This window comes from Apium graveolens, chromosome 11 (genome assembly GCF_009905375.1).
Source record: "Apium graveolens cultivar Ventura chromosome 11, ASM990537v1, whole genome shotgun sequence".
Classification (NCBI taxonomy): domain Eukaryota; kingdom Viridiplantae; phylum Streptophyta; class Magnoliopsida; order Apiales; family Apiaceae; genus Apium; species Apium graveolens.
Window position 1 is genome coordinate 167,281,571 of NC_133657.1, and position 15,117 is coordinate 167,296,687.

General features: G+C 33.8%; 1 protein-coding gene across 3 annotated transcripts; it reads right to left on the reverse strand.

The window, feature by feature from the left end:
• Positions 1-1,279: 1,279 nt before the first annotated feature.
• LOC141697136 (uncharacterized) lies at positions 1,280-14,025 on the reverse strand. Of its 3 annotated transcripts, XM_074501374.1 has the most exons (10): positions 13,897-14,025; positions 13,769-13,795; positions 13,111-13,177; positions 12,547-12,612; positions 11,767-11,860; positions 11,526-11,642; positions 11,208-11,308; positions 2,402-2,476; positions 2,230-2,322; positions 1,280-1,902 (listed from the first exon to the last, which is right to left on the reverse strand). In XM_074501374.1, exons 2-10 carry the CDS (start codon positions 13,780-13,782, stop codon positions 1,585-1,587), a joined length of 945 nt encoding a protein of 314 aa, XP_074357475.1. In that variant the 5' UTR covers positions 13,783-13,795; positions 13,897-14,025; the 3' UTR covers positions 1,280-1,584. The 3 variants fall into 3 exon arrangements, 2 of the variants coding, with proteins under 2 accessions (XP_074357475.1, XP_074357474.1); XM_074501373.1 differs by lacking the exons at positions 11,208-11,308; positions 11,526-11,642; positions 11,767-11,860; ... (2 more) ...; positions 13,769-13,795; positions 13,897-14,025 and adding exons at positions 9,192-10,162; positions 10,734-11,163; XR_012564596.1 differs by lacking the exons at positions 11,208-11,308; positions 11,526-11,642; positions 11,767-11,860; ... (2 more) ...; positions 13,769-13,795; positions 13,897-14,025 and adding exons at positions 9,192-10,162; positions 10,734-11,163 and having other exon boundaries at positions 1,858-1,902; positions 2,402-2,466.
• Between the last annotated feature and the right edge of the window lie 1,092 nt (positions 14,026-15,117).

The following is a 15,117-nucleotide window of genomic DNA, read 5'->3' on the forward strand; positions in this document are numbered from 1 at the left end:
CCCACTGCCTCCTTTTCTTCAACCAAACTCTCCTTCATTCCATCTCTTCAATTGTTAATCACCTAATTTACTAAACCTTGAAAGTTATTACTCTGCAGTCTGCAAGAATCATGAACATACCCTATGTATTTTACTTATCTATTCACTTCAAACCATTTAGTTTTTTAAATTAAAATTTTACATTACATTATTACGCAACTTTTTAAACTTCGTACGGTTAAAGTTTGATGAGGTAATAATTATTAAAATAATATTATTTTTTTCGAGTTCAACATGATGAATATAGTGAATTTTTATTCCAGATTTTTTGATGTAATAATTATTAAAAAAAAATCGAGTTCAACATGACGAAAAGAGTAAATTTTTATTCCAGATTTTTTTATTCTGAAAAAAATAAGTAATTCGGTAAAATAATAGTTTGGGTAAATAAGTCAAGTCCATTACGGACTGTACCACATCAAGTGGGCCGTCGTGCAGTATTTTTGCCGATTGGATCTTAGGACCTTTTATTGTTGGGCTAGGTATTTCTCTGATTGCTTAGCCGGCCTACGTATCACGGGACTTTTTCTTTCGTTTTTTAAAGGAAGAGAATAGTAGCAAAGAGAATTAAAAACATAATTGCTTTTTTTACATCTGTTTTATAATTTTTTAGAGATTTTGAAAAATATCTTTAAAGACCTTTTCTTCTCTTCTTTCCATTTCCTTTAGAAAATTTGAAAAAGTAAAATATTCATTTTTAAAACTCTTCCGCATTTAAGGAGTTCCCAAATATTTCCAAGTTCAGAAATAATAAGTAAAATCATTTGAATTTTGCAAGTTCCAGGTTCAGGAAAAAAAACTTAATTGCTTAAATGATTGAAACCCTAATTGCACGATCAACGTCTACTTCTAAAAATTCTGAAGTTCAATTTATGTAATTTTTAAAGTTCAAATTCTTATTAAATCAATTTTAAGGTTTTATGTGTATATATTTATGTAAATTTTGAGGTTTAGACTATTACTGAACCTCTTACTAGAAAAACAAATTTGAGGTTTGAAGTGCACAATTAACTCTAACAAACTCAAACAGAAATATTCATTGCCAAGCTCTAACAATGCATCACTGCTGACAAAAATATTTTAACTCGAAATCAGATAAACTATTGGAACTCTCACAATAGTGCATAACGATGTCATCTTGAAGACTTGAACATCAGGATCAAAACAAACCAGCGAAACTCACACCCTTGAAAAGTTAAATCTTTAATCCAGTATAAAAACTTCAACACGAAAAACATGATACTCGAGAAACTGGACGTTCGATGATATTTTGAAGAACAAAATTTAAAGCTTCTACAAATATTGCCTCTGCCATATACAGCCAGAGTACAGTGACACACAACCAGAGTAACGTTTACAATACAATAATACTTGTACAAGCAATCACAGGAAATACTAAAACCCTGAACAACCTCTTGGACCAGCCAAGAATATGATACTTTAGATTGGTTTCATGCGTTGCAGGACATAATTTGGTTGCAAATTTGGGCTAAACATCAATCACAAGCAAGTGCCATATTCAATTAACGGACCGACCTGAATTCTTCATGTTATCTTGACGTCTCGAAGAAGTCTAGCAGCCATGGACCCATATCTTCTTGCTTCCCATTCACTAAGCTTCCCACTCTGGAGACCTGCCAGTAGCTCACTCTTCACTCCATCATTGTCAGCCAACTGGTAAACCACTTCATTTATCCCACTGCTACCAGCATCATCTTGGTCTTTTTCTTGATCGCTTTCTCCATTTCCAATCTCATTAACTTGTAGATCCATTCCCTGTATTATGTTTTGTTTGCATTTCTCTATCGGTTTTAAGCTCATAACAAATAGTTGGATACTAGGATGTTGGTACTTGCTATCCATCTGCAAGAAATAATGTGGTCAATGGATTCTATTCAAGTACCAAACTAGAATCGCGAAAATCTATAGTGACAAGACCAAAGTGGCATGACATGAGCATAATTGCTCAATTTGTTGAACAAATACTACTCAAGTACAAAACAGAAGCATGGAAGATATATAGTAACAAGTCTAAAGTACAACAGAGAAATAGTTTTTTGAGCCTAGGTAGGTTTTCTTAATCATTTTTATTTAGATTAGACAAAAACCCAAGTTCTGTATACAACGCCACTCAAATTGCAGCTTCGAAGTGGCATAATACAGTTCCTGCTCTTCTGAAAAGAAGCATACCTTGGCTCTTGGAACAGTTTTCACAACAAAGTTCTTCTTCCACATTTGAAGCATTTGTTCGTGGACACTTGTAGAACGAACCTCGTATCCAATCTGCAAAAGTAGTGCAAACCAATAAAATATTTATCTGAGGTAGCAGACAAAGCGAGTCGGGTACACTTATCATCAGTACCAAAATAGAAGTTTTGGGTCCTGAGAGCGCAAGAATTGTTTGTAGTAGCGGCTCCAAGAGATGTTCTGCATAAACCTTGCCAGCCGATTAAATTATACATAAACTTGAATAGATGAAATAGTAGAATGCACTCCAAAAAATAGATCCAAGAAAAATATAGCAGAATGGTGCCATTTCTAATGCCAACTATACACATTAGTTGCAAGAAATATATCATCCATGGTCGACTTACAAAGAAGCATATGTCAAAGCATAATGACATATACACACACCTAATTTCTATAGAAACAATGCAGTCACAGTTGTTGCATTAGATAATAAAAAAATCAACACACACATTACAATGAAAAAGATAATATAGACAATCAAGCAGAAAAAATGTTAATTCAATTTAACTAGACGTCAAAATTTTATTTTATTTTATCTATAAAATGAACACAAAGTTTATATTGCAGAATTTTTATGAAATATTATTTATTTTTTGGATATCAATGAGCCTACCTAACATGAACATATTGTAAAGAAATTTATATCCAAGAATAAGTGATTCAAGTAATATTCAATTTGCTAAGAAAATTCGTTCATCTTAAACACAAACACATGGATTATAGGCTGATGCCGTATCCAGGTAACTTTTTAAGAGGTAGCATGTGGTATGAAGTCTTATACCAAACTTTTCAATACTTGGCTTACATACATTCCAAACTGTTCAGTATACCAACTAATCCCAAGTTATTTGTCCAAATTATTGAACATAATAGTAATAATTTAAAAGGATACAACCAATGTTACGTGGTACGCGATTCGATTCGAGACGCGGTATGAATTCGGATACGCGGAAGGTTGTTTTGGATGAACCCGGGACGAGGGAACGCACGGGGACGAGGGAACGTACGGGTACGATTTATTTTAATATTGCTACAACAAATGTCAAAGAAATCAAACATTTAAATTTCATAATTTTACTTTAAAAAAAATAAATTCATATACAAAGATTTAAAATAGCATGCTTCAGGCAATTTACTTTAAAGTTAAAAGATCAAAATTCAGATTTCATAACTTAGTCATACAATCATACTAGTCACACTACATAGAGTTTATAAGCCATAAATAAAAAAAAATCAGACTTTAACTAGTCTGAATATCTCTTTCTCTTGGAAGCAGATATCACAGGAGTCTCGCTCTTTTCTTCAATCCCATCATCCTTCGATCTTAGTTCATCGAGCTTAGCCATTGAATCTTCCAAATACGAGTTCTCCGCATCAATATCCCATTTTCTATATGGACCTTCCTTATAACTTGATGTGAAACGAGAAATGAGCCTGATATTGGTATGAATATACACCAATTTGTCTGCCCTCACAGAATTAAGCCGATTCCTTTTTATGTTGTGAATGTAAGAATATGTGCTCCACACCCTTTCAGCAACAGCAGAAGAGCTGCTTATAGGCTGCGACAAGATTTTAATAGCTATTTCCGATAATTGTGGTGTTTCAGCCCCATAGGGACCACCATGATATAGGACTCATTGTCACAGCATCAATTTTCGCCGCAAGTGATCCAAACATACCTTCCTTACCTTGAAAACTAGCCAATTGATGACGTAACACCCTTCTTTCCTCTTCATCTTCTCCAATCTTATCAAAAGCTTTAAGCACTCCTTGGACAACCTCTCGATCACAATTTGTAGCTCGCCTAGGTTCCCCACTCCGGGGGCAGGAGATTGCAAGTAATTGGTATCATAATAATATGGATTGAGAGCAAATCCCAAACAATGCACTGGGATATTCATTTTTTCCCACCTGGAAAACATAATCTCGTTCATTTTCTCATGATCAATTTCATGTTTATTATTTTTCATTACCTCGCTAATCTCCCCAATCATACAATCCATCTTTTCGTATATCTCTCCCATTTTTTGTCCTTCCCCATCAGCGAATTTAATCATTCGGTATATTGGCTTAGTAATAGCCAAGATGTTATCAATTTCATCCCAAAACACTTCATCTTTTATTGCCGCTGTAACTTCTCTACCCAACTCCTTTGTTCGTTCATCACCAGAATTCAACCAATCCTTCCAAACTCGAACAAAAACAGTAGTAACTAATGCTTCTCTGCATTGTGTTAGCCTCTTAAATAACATATGATGTGACCCAAATCTTGTTTTTGCAACTTTTAACAACTCAAGTCCAGAATGATTTCGAAAAATAGAGTGAGCATGAGAATGATTTATAAATGTTGATATTCAATCAGCAAAATTAGGAGACTGAAGAAGTTTTTTATTTTTTCTGCATTGCTCAATATAAAGAGCTAATATAACAAACTGCAAGATAAGGATAAACCTTATCAGGAAACTGTTCCTAAAAATAATCAACAAGAAAAAAAAACATATCAATGACATCTAAAAGGACTCGGTCAATGACCTTTATTTAGCAACGACGTAAGGCAAATTTCTAACACTCCTCCTTGCCTTGGTAGTAGCACAAACCTAATTTGTTTCTTAAAATTTCAAATCTAGCTTTTGGAAGAGCCTTGGTGAATATATCTGCTGTCTGATCCTCACCCCTGCAATAAATCAATTTAACTTCACCGTTCATTTGTTCTTCTCGCAGATGATAAAATTTGATTTTGAAATGCTTTGTCTTGCCATGAAAAACAGGATCATTCAAAATGTCAATTGCAGCTTGGTTGTCAACATTAATGGTTGTTGGTTCAGTTTGCTCCATGTGTAAATCTGCAAGTATTTTTCTAATCCAAATTGCTTGGTTCACAGTAGCATTAGCTGCTACATATTCTGCTTCCGCTGTACTTTGAGCTGTAACTTCTTGCTTCTTTGAGCTCCATGTAAAAACTCCAGAACCAAAATTGAAACAATAACCTGTTGTACTTTTCATTTCATCATCAGAACCTGCCAAATCACTATCCGAATAACCATTTAGTTTCAAATTTTTACAGGTTCTGTATTTAATACCATAATCAGTAGTGCCTCTGATATATCTAACAATCCGTTTGGCAGCTTGGAAATGCACTTTGCTAGCACAATGTTGGAATCTTGAAAGCAGACTTACAGCAAACATTATATCTGGTCTGGTGGCTGTGAGGTACATCAAACACCCAATAAGACTCCTATACTGGTTCTCATCAACTTTTTCTGCTCCATCTTTAGTGCTGAATTTCTCCTTTTGATTCATTGGCGTGCTAGTGCTTTTGCAATTTTCCATATGAAGTTTTCTAAGTATTTCTTTTGCGTACTTCTTTTGACTAATGAAAACTCCATCTTCATTTTGTTCCACCTCCATTCCCAGAAAGTAGGTCATTAAACCAAAATCTGTCATCTCTAATGCTTTCATCATTTCTGTTTTGAACTCTTTTATTAACACCTCATTGTTTCCTGTTACGAGGAGATCGTCAACATAAACATAAACAACAAGTACATTAGCACCAAATTGTTTCACATATAACATAGGTTCACTTAAACTTTTAACAAAACCAAGCTCGTGAAGAAATTCATTGATTTTGCTGTACCAGGCTCTAGGAGCCTGTTTAAGACCATACAGTGCCTTCTTCAACAAATAAACCTTCTCCTCCTGTTCTTTGACTTTAAATCCTTTTGGTTGCTCGACATATATTTCCTCCTTAATCTCTCCATTCAGGAAAGCTGATTTGACATCTAACTGATAGATCTTCCATCTTTGTTGTGCTGCCAAAGCAAGTAGCATTCTGATAGTATCCAAGCGAGCTACTGGAGCAAAGGTCTCTGAAAAATCAACTCCATGCACTTGATTGTATCCTTTCACAACTAATCTGGCTTTGTGTTTGTTTATAGAACCATCTGCATTAAGTTTGGTTCTATAGACCCATTTAACTCCAATGACTTTCTTGTGTAGAGGTCTATCCACCAACTCCCAAGTTTCATTCTTTTCAATCATTTTAAGCTCCTCTTTCATTGCTTCCATCCATATATTATCCTTTTCCGCTTCCTTGAATTCTGCAGGCTCAAAAATAGCAATGTTACTACTTGCATAAATATCAGATAAGGATCTTGTACCTCTCACAGGATAATCATCAATGTTGTCATTAAGATATGGTGAGATATCAGACAACCCTTGTACAGATTCTTCCCATTTCCATTGTCTATCTTCCATGAACTTAACATCTCTGCTTACAAGAAATTTTCCAGTTTGTGGTTGAAAAATTCTATAAGCCTTGACATGATCGCTATATCCAATAAAAACACCTGCTTCAGCCTTTTTATCAAGTTTATCTCGCTTTTCCTGTGGAACGTAAGAAAAACAGAGACAACCAAAAATCTTTATATCATGCATATCTGGTTTGAAACCATACCAAGCTTCGTATGGAGTTTTCTTCTGCAAAACACTAGTTGGCAGTCTGTTAAGCAAATAAACAGAAGTATTGGCAGCCTCAGCCCACAGCTTCTTTGGCAAATTCTTCTCGTGCAACATACATCTTGTCATTTCCATGATGCTTCGATTTTTTCTTTCACTTACACCATTTTGTTGCGGGGTGTATGGTGCTGTAAATTGGTGCTCAATACCTGCTTCTTCACAAAACTTGTCAAAAGTTTTATTCGAATATTCTTTTCCATTATCCGACCTTATAATCTGCAACTCAGAATGACTTTGCTTTTCTACCCATGATTTAAATTTCCAAAATATACTAGGAACCTCAAACTTGTATTTAAAGAAATAAATCCAACAAAACCTTGTAAAATCATCAATAAATATAATATAATATCTATTACCATTTATTGATGAAGTTTTCTGAGGTCCTCCAACATCTGTATGAACAAGTTGCAGCTTGTGTTTTGCTCGCCACGTTGCTTGAGGAAAAGGTTTTCGGACTTGCTTTCCATATTGACATGCCACACAATCAATAAATCTGTGTTCAAGTGAGGGCATACCTTCCACCAAAATATGTTTCTTCATATATTGAAGGCCATCGTGATGAAAATGCCCAAGCCTTTTGTGCCATAGTTCTGCATTGTCATTTATGCTTGAGAAGGCTATTTGATCTTCCTCCATCAGATTTAAAGCAAAGCTTTTTGCTCTCATTTTGATCTTAAAAATATCTTTGCCTTTTGAATCTTTAATCAAGCACCATTCGTCATCAAAAATTACTTTATAACCTTTTTCTATCAGCTGTCCGACACTAAGCAAATTTTGATCAATATTAGGCACATATAGAACATCAGTAATGTATTTCAAACCTGTTAAGCTTTCTATTGCAACGGTTCCTTTTCCCTTGACTGAAATCAATTCTCCATTCCCAATCCTTACCTTGGAAATAATCGTCTTATCCAATTCTTTGAAGATTCTTTCATCATTACTCATGTGATTTGTGCAGCCACTGTCAATAAGCCAGGAATCACCGGAACTTTTACTTGTGGCAAAGCATGTTGCAACAAAAGTTGTTCTTCATATTGCTCAATAGAAGTTTTTGCCTCAACATGTGTTTGAGACCGACAAATCCGCTCCATGTGCCCCATATTGCCGCATTTTCTGCATTTGACATCAGGGCTCCACCAACATTTCGATTGCGGGTGGTTTGTTTTCTTGCAATTTGGGCAAGGTGGATAGCTCTCATCTTTGTTTTTGTTGTTGTCATGTATCCTTTTATTTTTCTTCTCAAAGTTTCTTTTGTATTTTCCTCCTGATGTTCCTGCCTTTGCTTTAAACGCTCCCTCAACATAATTCTCATTCCTCATTGTTCTCCTTTGTTTCTGTGCTTGCAATGCGTTCACTAGTTCTGCCAAGGATATGCTCGACAAATCTTTGGATTCTTCTAATGAAGAGATCTTAGACTCATATTTTTCTGGAAGAGTGACTAAAATTTTTTGCACAATACGTTCATCAGTAAAATCCTTACCAAGAAGTTTTACCTTGTTTGCTATGCCCAATAGCTTATCAGAATAGTCCTTGATGGTTTCAGTCTCCTTCATTTTCATCATCTCAAATTCTCTGATTAAGTTAAGCACCTGCATGCTTTTGGTTCTTTCATTCCCCTGATATTCTTTCTTTAGATAGTCCCAGATCTCCTTGGCTGAAGTCAGGTTCATTATCCTTGTGAATATAGTGTTTGAAACACCAGAAAACAAGCAGGCTTTAGCTTTATGTTTCCTGGTCTTCTTATCTTTATGATTCTTCAGTTGTGCCATTGTTGGATTTTCTGGCAAAACCGATATAGCATAGTCGTCCTCCACAGCTTCCCAAAGATCCAAAGCTTCGAGATGGACTGTCATTTTAATTGACCAGGCCTGATAGTTTTCACCATCGAAAATTGGTGGAGCAACATGAGAGAAAGTTTCCATGTTTAAGGATTGTTATTTCTCTAGGTTTTTTTTTTTTTTTTTTTTGTGTTTCTGGTTAATATTTTTGATTTTACTCACTTCACAGATCCCTCAAGATGATTCGCTCTGATACCATTTTGTTGATATTCAATCAGCAAAATTAGGAGACTGAAGAAGTTTTTTATTTTTTCTGCATTGCTCAATATAAAGAGCTAATATAACAAACTGCAAGATAAGGATAAACCTTATCAGGAAACTGTTCCTAAAAATAATCAACAAGAAAAAAAAACATATCAATGACATCTAAAAGGACTCGGTCAATGACCTTTATTTAGCAACGATATTTCTAACAATAAAATACTTGACAATATTTTTTCCTCTTATGTAGGTATCATTCATCCATGGAAACGCAATAGCAAAATCTTTAAATATCAGATTCAAGGTATGTACAACACATGGGGACCAAAAGATGTGTTTATGTACCTTTTCGATTTCCTTTCCGACAGCTTTACAGTTTGCTGCATTATCTGTGATTACTTGCAGAACATTGGAAGAGCCCACTTCGTCAATTGCTTTGAGTAGGAAGTTGGAGATTTCTTTTCCGATTTTTTCCACATCTGAAAAATCTTCGGCATAGAGAAACATGGAGCCACGACTGTTGGATGCAATAACATTGATCAGTGATTTTTTTTTAATGTTTGTCCACCCATCAGAGATTATGGAAGTACCCTGCATCGTCCAAGTATCACTGATCGGAACACACTCTTTTTCAATTACACGCTTACAATCATCAAGTAGTGATGTCCTGGCTCTATCAGCAGAAGGATGTTTGTAGTCTTTAGGAGCATTTTTGATTGCATTCGTCATTAAAGCCATCTCTGGACTTCTAAGAACATTAAACGGAATCCCATTTGCACATAAGAATCGTACTATTGCAATATCAACATCATGCCGCTCAATAGCACCAAAGGCCTTCTCAATAGGGTTATTACTTATGCCTGTAAGTTTGTTGTTAACAGTAGACCTTGTTAGTGAGGGAGAGATACCAGTTTTCTCAGCTTCTTCAACTTTCTTTTTTAGTTGTTGTAGTAGTGTCCGATTTGTTAACATCACCGTGCAGCGAGCGATTTCGGCTTTGACACCCACTGGAGCACCAAAAAAGTGGTGATGTATCCTTGTATATGAACTGCTATAGCTTTTCTTACAGTGGTTGCATTTCCACCTTTTGGTTCCTCCTGCATTTTTTCCATTCTGTGCTTCCACCATTGTAACTTCATCTAACAGAGGCTTTTTATGAATTTGTGAATGATTCTCCTCACTTGTATTTTCTAGTGGTTGAGTTTCAACTTCAAAATCAATAAAATCTTCGTTTGATGCTTGATTCTGAGATTGCTCCCACTCTGTGGATTGTGTTTCATCTCTTTGCCTTGTGTTTTTTTTGCCAAAAGCCATTACTGTAGTATATTTTGGTTGGAATAAGAGAAGATGTATGTATAAAGTGTATATATAGGAAATATGGGTTACGTTAATGTGATGACCTTAGAAATTCTCTGTGATGTTCTTTTTATATTCATTTAAAATTTTGTGCTTTAAATTAGAAAATGTGTCGATAGAATATATCATATAAGCTATTTAGGTGTTTGGATAAAATTATTTATAAGTAAATATGAGTGTTTCATAAAAAAAAAATTAAAAATGTAAATACTAAAATGTAATATAGAGAATTTTATTTAATATTCAAATACTATATTGTTTTAATAAATATAAAATAAGAGTCTAATTAGTAGACTAAAAGTAATAATTTTAAACATTTTTAATTTTTAATTTTTTATTGTTTATTTGAATTTTTTTTAGTTATTTTGTCAATCTATTAGTGTCAAATTAAATCAATTTTCTATACAAGTGTGTTACAGCTTGTTTTTTAGAATAAGGTGCCTTACAGCTTTAGAATTAAATAACTTATTATTGTAAAATTTTTTTTTACTAAAATGATTAATAAATGAAGATTGCATATAGTCCACATACATTCATATAGGTACACGCATGTATGTATACATATCGCTTCGTCATCCCACTTCTTTCTCCTCTTCTTTAATCTCTCCTCTTCTTTCTTCCTTTCTTCTCTTTGGTCTCTCATAACAGATTAGCCAAGGAAGTTCTCCGGTGACGACCGACGGGATGGGTTGCGGGGTGGAATAACACATGGGTCGTCGGATAGGTCGCCGGAAATGACGAACCAAACACGAATTCCGGCGATCTGAGACGGAAACGAACCGTGTTCCGGGACGAACGATTTGATTCGCGATTCTCGGGACCGTACCGCGTTCCTTGTATCAATGGATACAACAAGTTACTGGTAAATCCGTCTATGGTACCATACGGCCCAATATAGATCTCTTAATCAGTTAATCGGCATATTAACATATATGCATCATCATGAAACAAATAATCCCAAATCCTTACATAGGGTTAGAAGTGCGTTAGTCTCAAGGAACTCACAACATCAGTGCCAATTATGAAGTCAAATGGTGGATCAAGGGCCTTGATGTGATCTTCATTTCCCCAATCCAGCTCTGCGACGTTGATAGAACCTATAGGATCTACAGAATACATTTTCAATAAATGAGAACAGTGATAGCAGCACATATTTCAATTAGCTTACTGAAACAAAGCCCGTCATTATGTATGATGTATGAATGAAAACTAGACACACTATACAGTGAAATACCAAAGAATCAGAAACAGATTAATATAAATTGAAGAATCAGATGAATTCTAAGAACTGAAAAATTAGAAACCAGGAACATGACGCAATACCTGTATCAGGATTTTTCTGCATAATCCGGGAACTATTTCGTTCAACATTTCTCATCAGCAAAGGCAAGACCTCAGTCTGATCTGTTGAAATTACATCACATCCCAACAGTGACATGCCTGTGGAGGCAGATATAAGTCAGACCAAGAACTATCCAGTCCACTCAACAAAACTAATATAAAGTAAAACATAATCACATCACCAGAAAATCCACACTGACATAATACCATGAAAAAAACTCACCAAATCCAGCTACTCCACAACCTGCTCCAAGTTCAACAACACGTTTCCCTTTTAGCTTAGAAGGGCAAAACTTTCCCTTCCTGCAATTTTTTTCCTGTGCATTTCGAGCTAAATAAATTGGTAAACTCTTTTTTTTGTAAAATATATTACAACTGTCCCATCTAAAGATATAACTTATACTTTTCAACAACTTATGGTCAAAGAAATCTAATCAATAACAGACATGAGACATCGTTGTGAAAAGTGAGCATAAGCTCAAAGTGGAGCAAAGCTAGGTTTCTAGTTTCATTTCAAAAGAACCTAAGATTGGGTTCGGGAAGATATAATTCATTTTAAATGACAGGAATTAAGTTGTCATTCCAAATTTTGAAATTTGAACTTGTATTTGAATGTCCTGACATTCAAATGCAATCCAATACAAAATTATTGTAGTCATCCAGACATACCATTTGACCAAATCAAGGATTTCAAATGAATTCCAAATTCCCAAACAGGCCATAAATGTATTGCAATACCCGAAGCTTAAGCACAAAAAAGCCTAAAGCCAAATCCCTAAAAAGCGGGCTTTGGCAGGAAAAGGTGAAATGATTTGATGTAATCAAATTGAATCGATACACGGCCTAATAAAAATTGGTTCACGAGTCTATAAGCTATGGTTTATATTGGGTGACCATGCAACAAAAATATATAAGGAGATTAGAAAGCAATGGTTCAAACTCAATGATTTCAAAGAGATACATTATCAGTGTAGATTAAACTAAAGATAATTCCGTATCTTACCAGATATTTGACCAATACCATTGATGCATCCCAAACAGTAGTTCCAAGATGTTTGGAATTTGGATCCTGCCAGAGTTGAAGTAACAAATCCGCTATTAGATATTAGAAACACACCACTCACACACTGTGCTTCATACATATGAAATCTAGCAAAAGCAAAAATTCTGTAAACCAGGACGATATATCACTTCGAGAACTAATAAAACATTTAGACTTTTATGATGATAAAAATTGTATGTTTTCTCTTGGCCATCTAGATCACCCCCAGAATATTATAAGTTCAAAACAATAATGTGTGCAAGATTTATGATACGCTTGGTTTCCTAAACTTGTAAGTACAACTAGTTCATTGTTGTCCGGAACTTACTATCAATACAAATTTTACGTTTTCCTTTATTATTTCTTTTTCTTTATTCAACGTTTAGGAAAGTACTCCTAAAAAATTTAATTGTTTTCCTCGCCAAATATTGGCAACAATCAGAGCTGAAACTAGTATGCCATGGATGCCTTTTAAGCAATATAATGGCTACAAATTGTGAAAAGAATGACCAAAGACATATATACCTGCACAAAATGCAGCTGATGCCCAAAAACATCCAATATAATGGCTGAAGTATGAGGAGAATTAAACCTGAAACAACCGAAATGTAACTGACCAATGTCTAACACATGATCCAGTTCAGCACTTACAAAACAAATAAAATTAAACCCTTATATTACTATGAAATTAATTGTGTTGTAAATCGCTTATACGTTCGCACACTTCCAACACTTCCGTTTTGTTTCTGTGTGGAAAATGATGTTCCAGTTTAGCCAGAGGCACTATTTAGCACAACAGGACAGCCAACTGAGACTATATTACTGTATCCTTAAAATATCCAACTAAACGTTCTAGTAAGGTAGTTCATTTTATTATATATACCAAGCCTACATTAAATAATTTAAGCTCCCAAATATATTGAAATGACCTCTCCTGAGTTAAATTAACGGACTTCATAACAATTCTCATCTATAATGTAGTTTTTCTATACAATGATATATAGTGGTAATTGCTACCGCCAGAGCTTTACTAGATAAATCAATAACTTAAGATGAACAACAAAAGATTAATAAAAGTAATTGTTCTTGAAATTAATCACTTGTAAAGATTGACATGCTCATATAACAAAAAAAATAAAAAATCCCAATTCACAAAAAAAAATATTAAATTTATGGAGCCAACCTGTCAGCTTCCATTGATGAAATCGAACTGCATACAACAGAACATAAAATGTCAGCAAACAGAAACAAATATTACAAAACAGATATAATAATTAATATACATATATATAAGATCAACAGTAAGCATACCTTTCTTTTTTAATCCAAGAAATTTGATGATCTCAAGTGTCACTCGAAGTGTTTAAACCCTAGACTTTAACACCCGTGCAGTTTCGACCCACCCGTGAAAATATCCAGATTATGCCCTCGTTATTAGTGTACCATTTTTTTTTGTTTCAGTTTTTTTTTCACCGAATTTTTTATTTAACTAGTTTATAGCCCGTGCTACGCACACGGTATCTCAAAAATTATTTAATAAAATAAATAAATAAATTTATAATTCAAATTGAATAATATGATTATGAAAGATTAATTTATCTATATAATAAGTGTATTGCATCTACATATTATGATAAATTTATTTAAGAACTAATTTCGTTACATATGTTATTTTTATGTTATATATTTTATGAGATTATTTCTATAAATAGATCTATTAAAATTCAAACATTACTTCAAATTTGTATACTTACCATAAGTAACACAATTCATATTTAAAATTGTATTGCAAAGTTTCCATAATTAAAATGGATCATAATAAGTACATGGATCTTTTATAAACTTAATATGGATACCAAACCTAAAAAATGGATAGTACACTAGGTCAAATTAAAGTTAAAAATCATATTTGAACCAAAATATGGATACCAAACCTTAGGAAAGGGTTATCCAGCAATTTATAATATATAGATTAGAGAAATATTAGAGTCCAAAAAACGGACCCAAAATCGTTCTCGAATGATGAGTTGTCAATGTATTATTGGATATTCACTCGTAAAGGAAATGGACACTCGTACATTAGTATGAATTCCACTAAATAAAAAAGTATGTGTCATTTGGGGAACGTTTTTGAGAATTTTTTTGAATACATAGTAATTACTCATTTAATTAATAAAATAATTTATGCTCATCACATATATTTGATTAGATACTAGTTTTGCGATTTATCGAACAATTTTTAAAAGATCAAAAAATTTATCAGTGATTTATGTGAATCCGTGGTATGGGATAACTTTTTTAAACTTTTTACTTATATTAATAAAATACTATAAATTGATATCTATGTATGTTAATAAAAGGGCTTTAATTTTACAAAATTAAATGTAGATAGTTATCTTGTTAGGTCACACACACTGTAGAAGGGGATTGAATACAGTGTTTAGCACAATCAAATCGAATATAAGAACTCAAATAACAGAAAACAGATTTTATTCAACACAATAAACTCTGTTACAATATGGAACTGTCCTC

Excerpts from the sequence above, each read along its gene's own strand:
- LOC141697136 (XM_074501373.1), bottom strand. The coding sequence starts at position 10,845 with ATGAGAGACCAAAGAGAAGAAAGGAAGAAAGAAGAGGAGAGATTAAAG. Across the intron at positions 2,477-9,191 it reads TCGGAAAGGAAATCGAAAAG|GTTTATGCAGAACATCTCTT; the intron begins GTACATAAACAC and ends TCGGCTGGCAAG. Across the intron at positions 2,323-2,401 it reads GACCCAAAACTTCTATTTTG|ATTGGATACGAGGTTCGTTC; the intron begins GTACTGATGATA and ends CTACTTTTGCAG.